Source organism: Oncorhynchus mykiss, chromosome 2 (assembly GCF_013265735.2).
Source record: "Oncorhynchus mykiss isolate Arlee chromosome 2, USDA_OmykA_1.1, whole genome shotgun sequence".
In the NCBI taxonomy this organism is placed as follows: Eukaryota; Metazoa; Chordata; class Actinopteri; order Salmoniformes; family Salmonidae; genus Oncorhynchus; species Oncorhynchus mykiss.
Genome location: NC_048566.1, coordinates 63249435 through 63262743, shown reverse-complemented (window position 1 = coordinate 63262743; position 13309 = coordinate 63249435). Strand labels below are relative to the sequence as shown.

Here is a 13309-nt window from a genome sequence, read left to right as displayed (position 1 = left end):
CAGGAGGCCCAAACGAACAGGACAGCTCTACTGTATGGCTCACTGACAACCCTATCACACATTCCCTTCCCTTTCCCTTCAGTTGGTTGTTGTCTGTCCTCCAGCACTCCACAATCATCGGCAGAGAGAGACAGAGACAACACACTGCATGTGCTCCCTCTCCACGTCAGAGGAGCAGAGAAAAACACAGACGCCATCACCTAGAGAGGAAAGGGAGATTTAGGAAAGGGGAGGTCGCCATGGTAACCAAGGAAATAGACAAGAAAATAAAGACAGGGTCCTAAAATAACCCCATAATTCCTTTGCTAAACCGAACCCAGAGGGCTTGTGATGCGGAGTTCTAATCTACAGCCCACTTCTGACTCACTTTGAAGGCAAACTAAGAAAGCTAACGTTCATGTATGAAGTGTATAATTACAGCAGCACACGTTGTCTGAGTTGAAACATTTATTTTGGGATGGACAGACATCGAAGCAGATACATACAAGCAGTGTGACAAGCTGCTATCCTGGCGATCCAGACTTGACTCATCCCTCTTAATAATTTACCCTCGGTCTAAAATGCATGAGTGGACTCCTGTAGGCCACATGCAGCTCTCTGGTCTCTCGCTCTCTACTAGATCGCGGTGGAGAGCCTCGCTAGCTGTTCTCCGGAAGGTCTAGTGGGAATCGTCTGAAGGGCAGGTTAATACCACAATGCTTTGTGGCTCTCTCGGGTACAGTAGGAAGAGAATAACATGGCACTTAAGGCGAAAGGCAACAGGGTCAGCATCGGATAAGAAATATGGCTTGAACCTGTCCATATAAACAATCGGAGAAATCTAAAAGTACTGTTAGAATTCATTCATATCATATTTTGGAATGGCAACATAAAATAGAACAATAGATGTAGTAACAATACCATAATAATGATATGGGAATAATGTACTAAGCTTTCTGAGATATGATATACAGCAAGTCTTACAGCATATGCAACAGTGGATCATGAATATTTTCTTATGGAGCAGTAGTGGCTTTTTTGCATAAAATACAAACCCATGTTTTCCAATTGCATGAATCATTCTACAGTGTTGACTGAGTACTAAAACATGAAACATACGTGTGCTTGGGTAGGGTTAGCATAAAGGAGGATTTAAATACTGACATTGGGGAGATTAAATACAAACATTCGGAGTCTCTTCAGACCATCCCACTGATACAAGGGGTGGGCCTTTGGTTTAGTCCCAGTGGGTTCCTCAGGGGTTCAGACATCAGCCAGTGTGAAGGTAGCACAAACACAGTGCCTTCATTCTCCTCACACTGTACTGTGGCTGTGTCTGTGCGTGTGGCAGGTAGACATCACTCGGAGTTCTTATAGTTGGTGAACAGGTTGTACAACACCCTCAAGGTAGACTTCAGGTTCAAGTTCACAACGTCTAGAACCGAACAAGACACACAAATTAAGTCAAAAGTTATTCAAAACAAACAAACAAACTGCTTCCAGAGGAAAGATCACAAACACACACACAAAAAAAATAGGCAAGTCAAGGTAGTTTATGCTGCTTGACTGATTCTGGGTAATATTGGTATGCAAAAATAAAAATGAAAACACCCACACATCTTGTGAGGCTTTATATTCAGAATGATAAGAGTTGGCGGGGTTGGGTTGAGTGTGTGGGTCAAAGGCTGGCTTAGACATACACCATGTTCAAGTATCTAAAGTGAGGCAACAGCTACACCTATTGGACATCTATGGCATTACAGCTGCTCATGTGTCATAAACTCTCCGATGCATAGCCTACCTAAACCAAGCTTCCCTTTCCAACTGAATTCACGCTACCTGCATTCCCCCACCATGTGTTACTGGCTTTCTACTATACCTTCCGGCCTGGCTTTGGGTTTCTTCAGGCCTCCGTCCTGCATTAGTTCAAAGGCAAACGCCACGTTGTGAACCTGAGGGGAACCGGGAGAGAGGATCAACCGGAGGAAACTGCTAAGAGTCGACTAAAGAACCACCACGTCTACAAGTCCACCACTTACAGAGAAACACCACTTCTAATAATCCTACCTACCTTCTGCTCAAAGTTCTCTGGTGTGAGGAAGAAGTTGTAGAGGGGGACAAAGTAGTTCTCCAGCAGTCCCATCAGCAGCACCAGGTACACACCATCAGCAAACTGGACACAAGAATATAAAAACCACATTACGATATGGAGGAAAACTCACTGTATCTTATGCTCAGTAGCGACAGTATGTGATATTGATTGAACTGTTTTGTATTTAAATAAAGCACCATCAGATTTCTAACCTGGGACTCCAACTCTGTGACCTCCAGGTTCAGCTTGTTCAGGTGTTTGTTCACAAAGGTGACGAGGGACTGATGGAGAGAGGTATAAAAAATGTTTGAAAAAAAAAAGAGTAAAGTATGAAGGAACCAAACACAATGCCTTCTGCAGGTTTGAATCTCTCTTCAAATAGTTTACCTTCTTCACAACGTTGAGCTTGTCCGGTGCATGATCCAGGAGGGTGTCAAATGCATCCCTTTCTGAGAAACAGGAGATAATCCTCTTTTTTTAAAAACATTTTTAACTCCACATTAATCCAATTTTACAACCGACCTCAATGTTCAACCAACAAGTACTCACCAAATCTACCCATCATCATCCTAGAAAGAAGAAAAAGAAAAGCGGAGTTGTTACACCTGTATCCCGTAAGGACTTCCACGGAAACTGAAAACACACAACCGACATAACGGTAGTACATACTCTGTAGTGCTCGTCAGCTCCTTAGTCACATGAGACGTCTGCAGTATGCCTTCTCTTTTCTAAAACAATCAAACCCACCAAAACACACAGGTCAACGAGTCATACACATGACGTGTAATAGATAACAGATGTCAAAGTGTGCTGTGTCTCCGTACCTTGACCACCACCACCTGTACAGAGACGTGCTCTGGCAGTCTGATGGGGGCCAGGTAGTGCATGGCCAGAGCCACCAGCAGGTACACTATGGCCACCAGGTTCTTAGCATGGATAGCTGTGGACGGCAGAGGAGACCAGAAGAGGGCGTTGTGAGCCGTGACATCACTTTGAATTACCATGGCTAGAATGACTTGACCATGGTTGAATAGTGTGCTATATTCACTTCAGTACTACTGTAATTCAGGTGAAATAAGGTGAAATACAGTTCAGTACTACTGTAAATCCGGTGAAATAGAGTTCAGTACTACTGTAAATCAGGTTAAATACAGTTCAGTACTACTATAAATCAAGTGAAATACAGTTCAGTACTACTGTAAATCAGGTTAAATACAGTTCAGTACTACTGTAAATCAGGTTCAATACAGTTCAGTACTACTATAAATCAGGTTAAATACAGTTCAGTACTACTGTAAATCAGCTTAAATACAGTTCAGTACTACTGTAAATCAGGTTAAATACAGTTCAGTACTACTGTTAATCAGCTTAAATACAGTTCAGTACTACTATAAATCAAGTGAAATACAGTTCAGTACTACTGTAAATCAGGTTAAATACAGTTCAGTACTACTGTAAATCAGCTTAAATACAGTTCAGTACTACTATAAATCAAGTGAAATACAGTTCAGTACTACTGTAAATCAGGTTAAATACAGTGCCTATGGTAATATTCAACAAGAAGATAATGTATCTCTTTAAAGACTTAGGATGCCATACCAGAACTGATCTGTAGCAGCGATTGTGTAAAGGTATGTGTCTGATGGTCTGTGAACCCTTACGTTAGTCCTGTGTGTCAAGCTGGATATTGAATTACTGTATTTTCAGGGCTTAGTGAACAACTCACAGTCGACGCTCCACTCGATGGACCAGCCGTGAGGCCGGAGCAGCTCGTTGACGGCCTCCAGTACCGTCTGGAGCTTCTGTTTCTGTCCTATCTCTGACTGGGTCACCTCAGCCACGTTCAGTTTACGCCCAGACAGCTTCTCTGTCACCGGGAGAGAGGACTTACACGGTTATGCAGATCTGTATACTATAACATTCATCCGAATACTGTGTACTGCAAAGTTACCTTTTCAACCCTATCATTTGATGTACAAACGATCAAACACAAGTTCAGCCACAGACACTACACAAAGTCCAAGCTAATTCTGCCTTACCAAATAATTTCTGAAGCACCTGTCCATCATAGCAATCCTCCTCCAAGCCTTTGACGATGATCCTGTCCTCTTCCAGCTCATTGTTGATCCAGTCTATCAATACCTAGGAACAAGAACATACAGTTGAAGTTTCAGGTGTGGATCTGTTACCGGTGTTTGATCTACAGCATACAGAGGGAAATACTAAGCAACGCGTAAGACTCCTACCCTCTGAAGATCTTTGAATTTTGGATTCTCCCTTGAGGTCGGATCCAGCATATTCCTCTCAGCATTCTCTTCTAAGAAAGGCATGATGGGAGAAAGACACTCAGCTGTGAAGCCAGAGGGTTCCAACTAATACATGGTGGAAGTGAACAGATATTCTGACACATTCGAAGACTTCAACATGCCCACCCACCCCCACACACACACTCAGTCCTCTTCTCCTGTAGAGAGCACAGTTATCTTAAATCATAGAGTGAATCGGTTTGGTGACGAGGGGAATTATTAAGACACAGGGTGTTGTCCTAACTCCACCCCTCTGCACATTGCTCTTTCATTTCCTCTTCCACCAAAGGTCACTCACAGTCACAATTAGTTTCCGGAGTGCCCAGAAGTCACCCCCAAATCAGCTTCTGTAAGGTCTCCAGACATAACCTCGTAACCCTCAGGCATCAACGAGTACAGTTGTCACCAAAGGCCAAAAGTGTCGTCAACAGTCCACCAAAGGCATCAGAAGTAAGTGACCAATACACCTACAAGACTGAAGTGGAATGACAACAAATGGCACAACAGTTTTGGATACATAAGATTCTGTAGATGATAGAGGCTCTGGTTTGTCCAGGAGGCCTACAGAGACATTCCAAGTAGAATCCTTTCCCCCAGAGGGTTCTACATGGAACACAAAAGGGTTCTACCAGGAACCAAAAAGGGTTCTCCTATGTACTGTATGTATGGAGGTTAGCATTAGGAGTTTGAGTTGGTGTTACCGAGTAACACAGAAACATGTTGTACGTATGAAAGTTAGTTTTAGGGTAAGGGTTTGAGTTTTAGGAGTTGTTGTTACCCAGCATGGTGTCCTCAGGGTGGATTTCAGTCCCAGAGGGCAGCATGGGAGTGTTGATGGCATTCTTCCCCTCCTCATGAAGGTCACTCACTGGGGACAGGGACAACAGAGAGGACCCAGCATTAGATAAACACTTTTAGTCAGTAGCATTAACCTCAGAATGACCCCCACCACACACATACACACAGTTTCAGTTTCAAATTGTATAAGTCGTGTGTACGGGATACGCATGGTGTACATCGTCCAATCGTCACGACAATGCAACAACAATACAAAAATAAGGAAAGACAAGAATACGAACATAAAGTAAATGCACACACACACACACACACACACTCACACACACACACACACACGAAGATATTTATATTTCCCATTCTATTAAAGCTCAGTGAGAGGACACACACACAGCACACCCCACAGCTGTCTAAGGGTGGCGGCGGTGGGCTCCTCTGTGTGTGTGTGTGTGTGTGTGTCTACCCAACTGTCTGGTGTGAGGGGGGGATTAACACACTGCCTGGAGCCTAAGACTGACGCCACACCTTCTCCATGGGTAGTTCTACACTAATACTAATCCAGAAATCTAATGGCTCTATTAGTGAATGGATGATAACAAGCACTCAATAGGACGCATCGACATGAATTCGCTGATCACTGAGGACGTAAATAGTCTCTTGTGACTGTTAAGCACATGTAATACTTCATCCTGGGTTCCAGAGATTAGGCTGTAAACAAACCACAAGATGAAGCCAAACCACTCTGTTGCTGAGCTGAGCTTTGATTCACCTTCACTGACACAGGCTGACGTTACCTCTGGGATTTGGCTAGTGTCTACATTTAGGCCTCTAACCCTAATGGATAAATTCCTTTCATCTTCCTCTGCGGCAGAAAACAGCAGGTATACAGAAAACAGCAGACAGCACATTTAAGGTATGCAGAAAACAGCAGCCAGCGCATTTAAGGTATGCAGATAACAGCAGCCAGCGCATTAAAAGTATGCAGAAAACAGCAGACAGCGCATTTAAGGTATGCAGAAAACAGCAGACAGCGCATTTATTAAGGTATGCAGAAAAGGGATGTTGTTGATGTTGGGGAGAGGAGTAGTCCTCTGTAGTTTCTAACGATGTCCTATCTGATTTGCCCTGCTGCAGAGCTCAACCACAAGCCAGCGGGCCTGCCTGCATCACACACCAGATCAGCATTTCCTTTCCAATTACAGTCCTGCGTTTCATCATAATTGTGCTATTTCCTCCCACTGTGACTCTGTCCAGTACATCTGTGATACAATCAAATGAGTTAAAATTACTGCTAAGGATTTGACCAAAGCCCTACCAAACAATAATATAGCCAAATAATACTGCCGTAGAAATGTAATGTGTCAATACATCACAACCGAAGCTGAATCTGGATTACAAACACAAACGGGTCCCTAAACAGCAACATACCAGCAGCACTCACAAAATGTAAATACGGGTATGCTTCCCCATTCATAAATCAGAGTTCCATAAGCAGCCAGCCCTTCTAGCCAATCCCACTAAGTCAAACATAACTACCTTGTTTCTTCCTCTTGGTCCCACATAGTAGGCCCGCCATGTCTCCAGAAATTAGCCCAGGGATCCCAGAGGTGCTCAGAGAGTAGCAGCGAAGTGAAGGTATAGTGATAGAGAGAGTGTGTGTGTGAGAGTGTGTGTGAGGTCCTGCCCGGTGGGACTAGGCAGTGGCCGAGGCATCATCACGTGTTTATTTCTGTCACAACCCCCCCACCCTTGCGGTCCAGTTACAGGAGCAGAGGAGGGGTGGGTGTACGAGTGTGTGTGTGTGTGTGTGTGTGTGTGTGTGTGTGTGTGTGTGTTGGTTCTTCTATCCCTGTGGGGACCTAACATCCCCAAAAGTCCCCACAAGGATAGTAAAACAATAACAACTAGGTTACAACTAGGGCTAGGGTTAGAATTAGGGTTAGGGTTAGGGTTAAGGGTTAGGAGTTTGGTTTAGGGTTACGGGTTAGATAAAATAGGATTTTGAATGGAAATGAATTTTAGGTCCCTACAATGATAGAAGAACAACAAATGTGTGTGTGTGTGTGTGGGGTGGGGGGGGGGGGGGGGGGGGGGGGGTAGGGTGTGGGGGGGCAGGAAAGGAACTGGAACTGCAACCACAATAGCAGAACACTACCTAACTAACCCCGGGGACGCTAGAGACAGGACAGGACAGGACAGAAGGCATGGATGCTACTACACTACACTACTGCACTTACATGGACCATGTTGTGTTTGTGTACCCAATCTAGCAGCAGCAGTACTGCGTAGGAGGGTGCACGGTAACACAATATGATTAAACTATCATACTGCATAGGAGAACAGTCTAATGCTGGATAAACTCAGACAGCAGTGTGATGTTCCTGTTTTTTGTTTATATGATAAAACCCAACAGGCTATCTTTCTTGGTTAGAGATGTTCTTTAGTGTACAACTTTATCCTTATGCTGTAAGTGTTGCTTTCAGATCTTAAAGGTCCAATTTTTATCTCAATATCAAATAATTTCCTGGTAACAATTAAGTATCTTACTGTGATTGCTTTCAATTAAAATGGTCAAAAAGAAACAAAAATAGCATCTTAGCAATTTCTCAAGAAACAATTTTGCTAGGGACTGCATGGGAGTTGTCTGGAAAACTAGCTGTAGTTGGCAGAGAGGTTTGGAACTCTCTTTCTTATTGGTCTATTAAAGAATTTACCACCTGGTGATGTCACAAGGCAGGCCAAAACTAAATCCCACCACAACAGGCTGACATTTCTTACACTAAAAGATATGGAGTCATTATCATCCTTTTCAAAATGTCACAGTATTATTCCAACATCATAGTGTGTAAATACACACTATATACAAAAGTATGTGGACAGCCCTTCAAATTAGTGGATTTGGCTATTTCAGCCACACCCGTTGCTGACAGGTGTATAAAATCGAGCATACAGCCATGCAATCTCCATAGACAAACATTGGCAGTAGAATCTTACTGTTATAATCTCAACCCGGCACAGCCAAAAGAGGACTGGCCACCCCTCAGAGACTGGTTTTTCCTAGCCACCGTGCTTCTACATCTGCATTGCTTGCTGTTTGCGGTTTTAGGCTGGGTTCATGTATATCACTTTGTGACATCGGCTGATGTAAAAAGGGCTTTATAAATAAATGTGATTGATTGAATGGCCTTACTGAAGAGCTCAGTGTCTTTCAAGGTGGCACCGTTGAGCAGCCCCGGTCCACTGTAAGTGCTTTTATTGTGAAGTGGAAATGTCTAGGAGCAACAACGGCTCAGCCGCGAAGTGGTAGGCCACACAAGCTCACAGAATGGGACCGCCAAGTGCTGAAGCGTGTAAAAATGGATTGTCCTCGGTTGCAACACGATTCCAAACTACCTCTGGAAGCAACATCAGCACATTAACTGTTCATCGGGAGCTTCGTGAAATGGGTTTTCATGGCCAAGCAGCCTATTCCTCTTAATATAATTACACTAATTTAGTTCTACCCCCGGCCTTGCAGTGAAATAAATCACCAGCCAGCTTCTTTGCAGGCATTATATGAAACACCTGTCATGGTTAAGACCATTAGCAGAGTGGAGTAGGCAGAAGACTGCAGTCAATCAACAAAAACAACAACATACCACCAGCAATTTAGCTGCAAGCTGGAGGTAAAGTGTGTCAAATTCATGGTGTAAATATCATCTAAATATACCCATTCAATGAAGATGAAAAGCTTACATCTCCTTATATCTCAGTAGATTTTCAAATGTAAAACAAGGTTCCCGTGCCCCCTGGGGGAACTTGATTTACTGTGACCCGGGGAAAGTTATTTATGCCTCAGTGAGACAGGCAAGGCCTTAAATTTAGCTCAGTTTATTTATGTCGGACAGGCAGCATAGGCATGAGTGACTAAACGGACACAAAATCCACACACACCCACTGTCCAGAGCTGAGATGACCATGTCACAACCCTGGACCTGGGCTATTCAGAGCTTTCAGTTGACCAGTCATTAGCTATGATGACAGTCATGCTGACTCTACTACTGGTAAAGCTTCACTGATTTATAACACTTATCAGGCTTCAGAAAGAACATTACATAAAGGAACATCATTTCAACGGAGAAAACCGTCGCAATCAAATATTTCTCTACATCTCTATATTTCTCTATTTCTCTATAACTGCTAAGAGACAGTTCTAACATATATACTGTATATACACAGTGCCAGAAACTATTCATACCCCTTGGCTTATTCCACCATCCTGTTGTGTTACAGCCTGCATTCAAAATGTATTAAATAAAAAAAATGTCTCGCCCATCTACACACAAATACCCATTATGACAATGTGAAAACATGTTTTTAGAAATGTTTGCAAATTTGTTGAAAATGAAATACAGAAATATCTAATTTACATACAGTAAACGTTCAAAAGTTTGGGGTCACTTAGAAATGTCCTTGTTCCTGAAAGAAAGGCTATTTTTATGTCCATGAAAATAACATCAAATTGATCAGAAATATAGTGTAGACATTGTTAATGTTGTAAATGACTTTTGTAGCTGGAAACGGCAGATTTTTAATGGAATATCTACGTAGGCGTACAGAGGCCCATTATCAGCAACCATCACTCCTGTGTTCCAATGGCACGTTGTGTTAGCTAATCCAAGTGTATCATTTTAAAAGGCTAATTGATCGTTAGAAAACCCTTTTGCAATTATTTTAGCACAGCTGAAAACTGTTGTGCACATTAAAGAAGCAATACAACTGGCCTTCTTTAAACTAGTTGAGTATCTGGAGCATCAGCATTTGTGGGTCATCCTTTCACCTACTCTGCGTCTCACAAAGACACGGTGGTTGGAACCAAAAATCTCACATTTGTACTCATCAGACCAAAGGACAGATTTCCACCGCTCTAATGTCCATTGCTGGTGTTTCTTGGCCCAAGCAAGTCTCTTCTTCTTATCGGTGTCCTTAAGTAGTGGTTTCTTTGCAGAAATTCGACCGTGAAGGCCTGATTCATGCAGTCTTCTCTGGTGAGTTGGTGTTGAGATGTGTCTGTTACTTGAACTCTGTGACGCATTTATTTGGGCTGCAATTTCTGAGGCTGGTAACTCTAACTTCTACAGCAGAGGTAACTGGGTCTTCCTTTACTGTGGCGGTCCTCATGAGAGCCAGTTTCATCATAGCGCTTGATGCTTTTTGCGACTGCACTTGAAGAAACTTGAAACATTCAAAGTTCTGTCATTTCTCTTTGCTTATTTGAGCTGTTCTTGCCTTAATAGGGACTTGGTCTTGTACCAAATAGGGCTATATCCTGTATACCACCCTTATCTTGTCACAACACAACTGATTGGCTCAAACACATTAAGAAGGAAAGAAATTCCTCAAATGTACATTTAACAAGGCACACCTGTTAATTGAAATGAATTCCAGGTGACTACCTCATGAAGCTGGTTGAGAGAATGCCAAGGGTGTGCAAAGCTATCATCAAAGCAAAGGGTGGCTATTTGAAGAATCTCAAATGTAAAATAAATTTTGATTTGTTTAACACTTCTTTGGTTACTTCATGATTTCATATGTGTTATTTCAGTTTTGATGTCTTCACTATTATTCTACAATGTAGAAAATAGTAAAAATAAAGAAAAAACATGGAATGAGTAGGTGTGTCCAAACATTTGACTGGTACTGTATATCATTCAAATGTTTTAATTTGTTAATGTAAAAATTGTCCTCTGTATTATACAAATACTTTCCCTGTGAAAATGAGTGCTGGGGACATATCAAAAGCCCATTTATTCAGTGTAATTTGAGAAGTTAGTTAGGTGACTGACTGTACAAACATTCATTTATTTTTTACATTTGTAGGGGAAATGCAGTCGGACACCAAACTAACTTCTCAAATTACACTGTATAAATGGGCTTTTGATATGTCCCCAGCACTCATCTTCACAGGGAAAGTATTTCTCTATAGATACTCAAGCAAATCATTTCTAGATTATACATTTACTACATAGACTAGAACAAAAATATGTGAAACAAAAAAGAAAACTTACTTGTGGGAGCACTTTCTGAGGTAGACATTGCTGTAACACTAAAATAATATTTCCCTCAGTCACACCCATTAAGACATAATGGAGACAGTAAGGATACTCTCGTCATTATAATACATTTAAGGCCATGACTAGCACTTTTTACTGACTATTATCCCTTAAAAGAACACATCAGGGAGAGAGATACTTCCTTTCCGTTTTATCTGCAGAAACAGTCACAAACACATGATATCTAGGTCCGGCACACACAGCAGGAATCTGAGTTCAACACATAGCAGTAATACAGCTACTATAACAGACATTTATTTTCTTCAGAAGACCTTATACTGTGTCTTTGGCCTTGATCACAAGCTGCTGTTCATAGTCTCAAACTGAGAGTTGCAACCTGTACACTTATTGGGCAAATCATAGAGTACTGAATGTGTGGTTTCCTTCCATTTAGATTTTTTTTTGTAGGCAACAAGCTCTCTCAGGCACCCCTTCAGGATACACAGAGACGAAAGGAAATTTCCCAAAGAGCGAAATTGAATATAGAAAATGCCTAAAGTAATTACCCAGTGAATGTACAATTAGGCCTATACCACTCAGCTAATTCGTTTTGTCTGGTTGTGATCTTTCTTAGTTAAAAAAAGACTACATCCAACCTGACCTGGCTACACCTTTCAATCATTCACTGAATACGTCTATTTGTATTTATTTATTCTGCATTTATCACAGAAAGTGCTGTCTTGAGACTGTTCTTCCATCCCCCCAGGCCAGGGCTGTCATCACTTTCACCAGTCGCCACAAAGGGGCACTCTTTAGCTGTGGTATATGTAACAAACACGGAACATGAGCTTTACCTTCAGGAAATCTATTCCCCCTTAATAGAGCACGTGCCCAGAACACATATAGGAGGTACTGAGTCTTGATGACTGGAATTTACTGGGGTTCCACAGCAATTGCAACCTAGCCTCCATTCTTCTGCCTTTAGAGTTCCTTATATAGAAAATGACAAACACATGGCCAGGCAGGGAGGGACTGACACACACACACACACACACACACAGGGGCCGAATCTTGCAGCTGTTCATACTAGACAGAGAGTTGGGAAGTGTGCTTCAAAATGGCTTGGTAAATAAATGAAAAAGTGAAACTGCACAACTAGGACAGTCCAAAGGTTATTCAAAAGAGAAGAGAAAGTAAACATCATGGGACAGTAATCCTCTTACTCCTTATCTTAATAACCTTGCATTCTTGGCATAGGTGATGACCATCTGATCTATTTATGTTTATTACATCATGAGGAATGCCACTTGCCAGTCTACTTTCTTTGTGATTTTTTTTTCTTCTATTCACTTTGAAACTTCCCATGGTTGAGAGAGTATTTCGTTGATGTTAATTTTTTATTTTTACAAAAATAATAACTTGCCATGGCATGTATGATTTGTATTGAAGTCCAATGTTTTATAATAGTAGGCTACTTCTGATCATAGCCATTTCAATGGCTTGAAATAAAGATGAGAAATATTTGACATGGATGTGGCTCATGCAACCCGGTTGTTGTTCTTTATTCCAACTAAAAAAGGTTTTATGAAATCATATCCTACATTTAGACCCATGTCAATATAACGTATTGATGGGAAACGTAAATTGCAGCACCATGGACAGCGGGGAATAAAACGGATACACAAATGAGTGTTATGACAATGTATAACGTCACGCTTTAGGGAATTAAGCTTATACGTTACCTTCTTTGGACTTCTTCTTTCTAACCAGCGTTCCTCCTAATTTTCCAAGGAAAGATTCGTCCTTTTTCATCTTGCCTGACTGCGAAGTCGCTGACCTAACAGGAGCTCCAGCCATCTTTGAGCGACGGTCAACTAACTGTTCGCTGCAGCTCAATTCTGTGAAACTTCAATCTCCGTGATTCATTGAACACCTGGAATTAAGTCCGCTGGCAGGAAAAAGGACGTGGACAACACTTCGGGCCGGTAGCGGTAACAATAGGAGGAGAGGAGCGCCCGTTTGACTTCAATGGACCGGATGACTCAGTTAGCAGACAAGGCATCGCCTTTATTATTGGCTGCCCGACAGCGCCGGTCAATGGCTGG

General features: G+C 42.1%; 1 protein-coding gene across 3 annotated transcripts; it reads right to left on the bottom strand.

The window, feature by feature from the left end:
- Positions 1–432: 432 nt before the first annotated feature.
- Positions 433–13255, bottom strand: parvb (parvin, beta). Of its 3 annotated transcripts, none has more exons than XM_021567870.2 (13): positions 12947–13255; positions 5156–5245; positions 4318–4388; positions 4111–4213; positions 3798–3938; positions 2896–3011; positions 2741–2799; positions 2621–2640; positions 2459–2520; positions 2284–2352; positions 2051–2152; positions 1859–1931; positions 433–1414 (listed from the first exon to the last, which is right to left on the bottom strand). In XM_021567870.2, exons 1-13 carry the CDS (start codon positions 13059–13061, stop codon positions 1338–1340), a joined length of 1098 nt encoding a protein of 365 aa, XP_021423545.1. In that variant the 5' UTR covers positions 13062–13255; the 3' UTR covers positions 433–1337. The 3 variants fall into 3 exon arrangements, with proteins under 3 accessions (XP_021423545.1, XP_021423562.1, XP_021423553.1); XM_021567887.2 differs by lacking the exon at positions 12947–13255 and adding an exon at positions 11220–11350; XM_021567878.2 differs by lacking the exon at positions 12947–13255 and adding an exon at positions 6709–6865.
- Between the last annotated feature and the right edge of the window lie 54 nt (positions 13256–13309).

Excerpts from the sequence above, each read along its gene's own strand:
- parvb (XM_021567870.2), bottom strand. The coding sequence starts at position 13,061 with ATGGCTGGAGCTCCTGTTAGGTCAGCGACTTCGCAGTCAGGCAAGATG. Across the intron at positions 2,353-2,458 it reads AGCTCAACGTTGTGAAGAAG|TCCCTCGTCACCTTTGTGAA; the intron begins GTAAACTATTTG and ends TCTCTCCATCAG. Across the intron at positions 1,415-1,858 it reads ACCCAAAGCCAGGCCGGAAG|ACGTTGTGAACTTGAACCTG; the intron begins GTATAGTAGAAA and ends GTTCGGTTCTAG.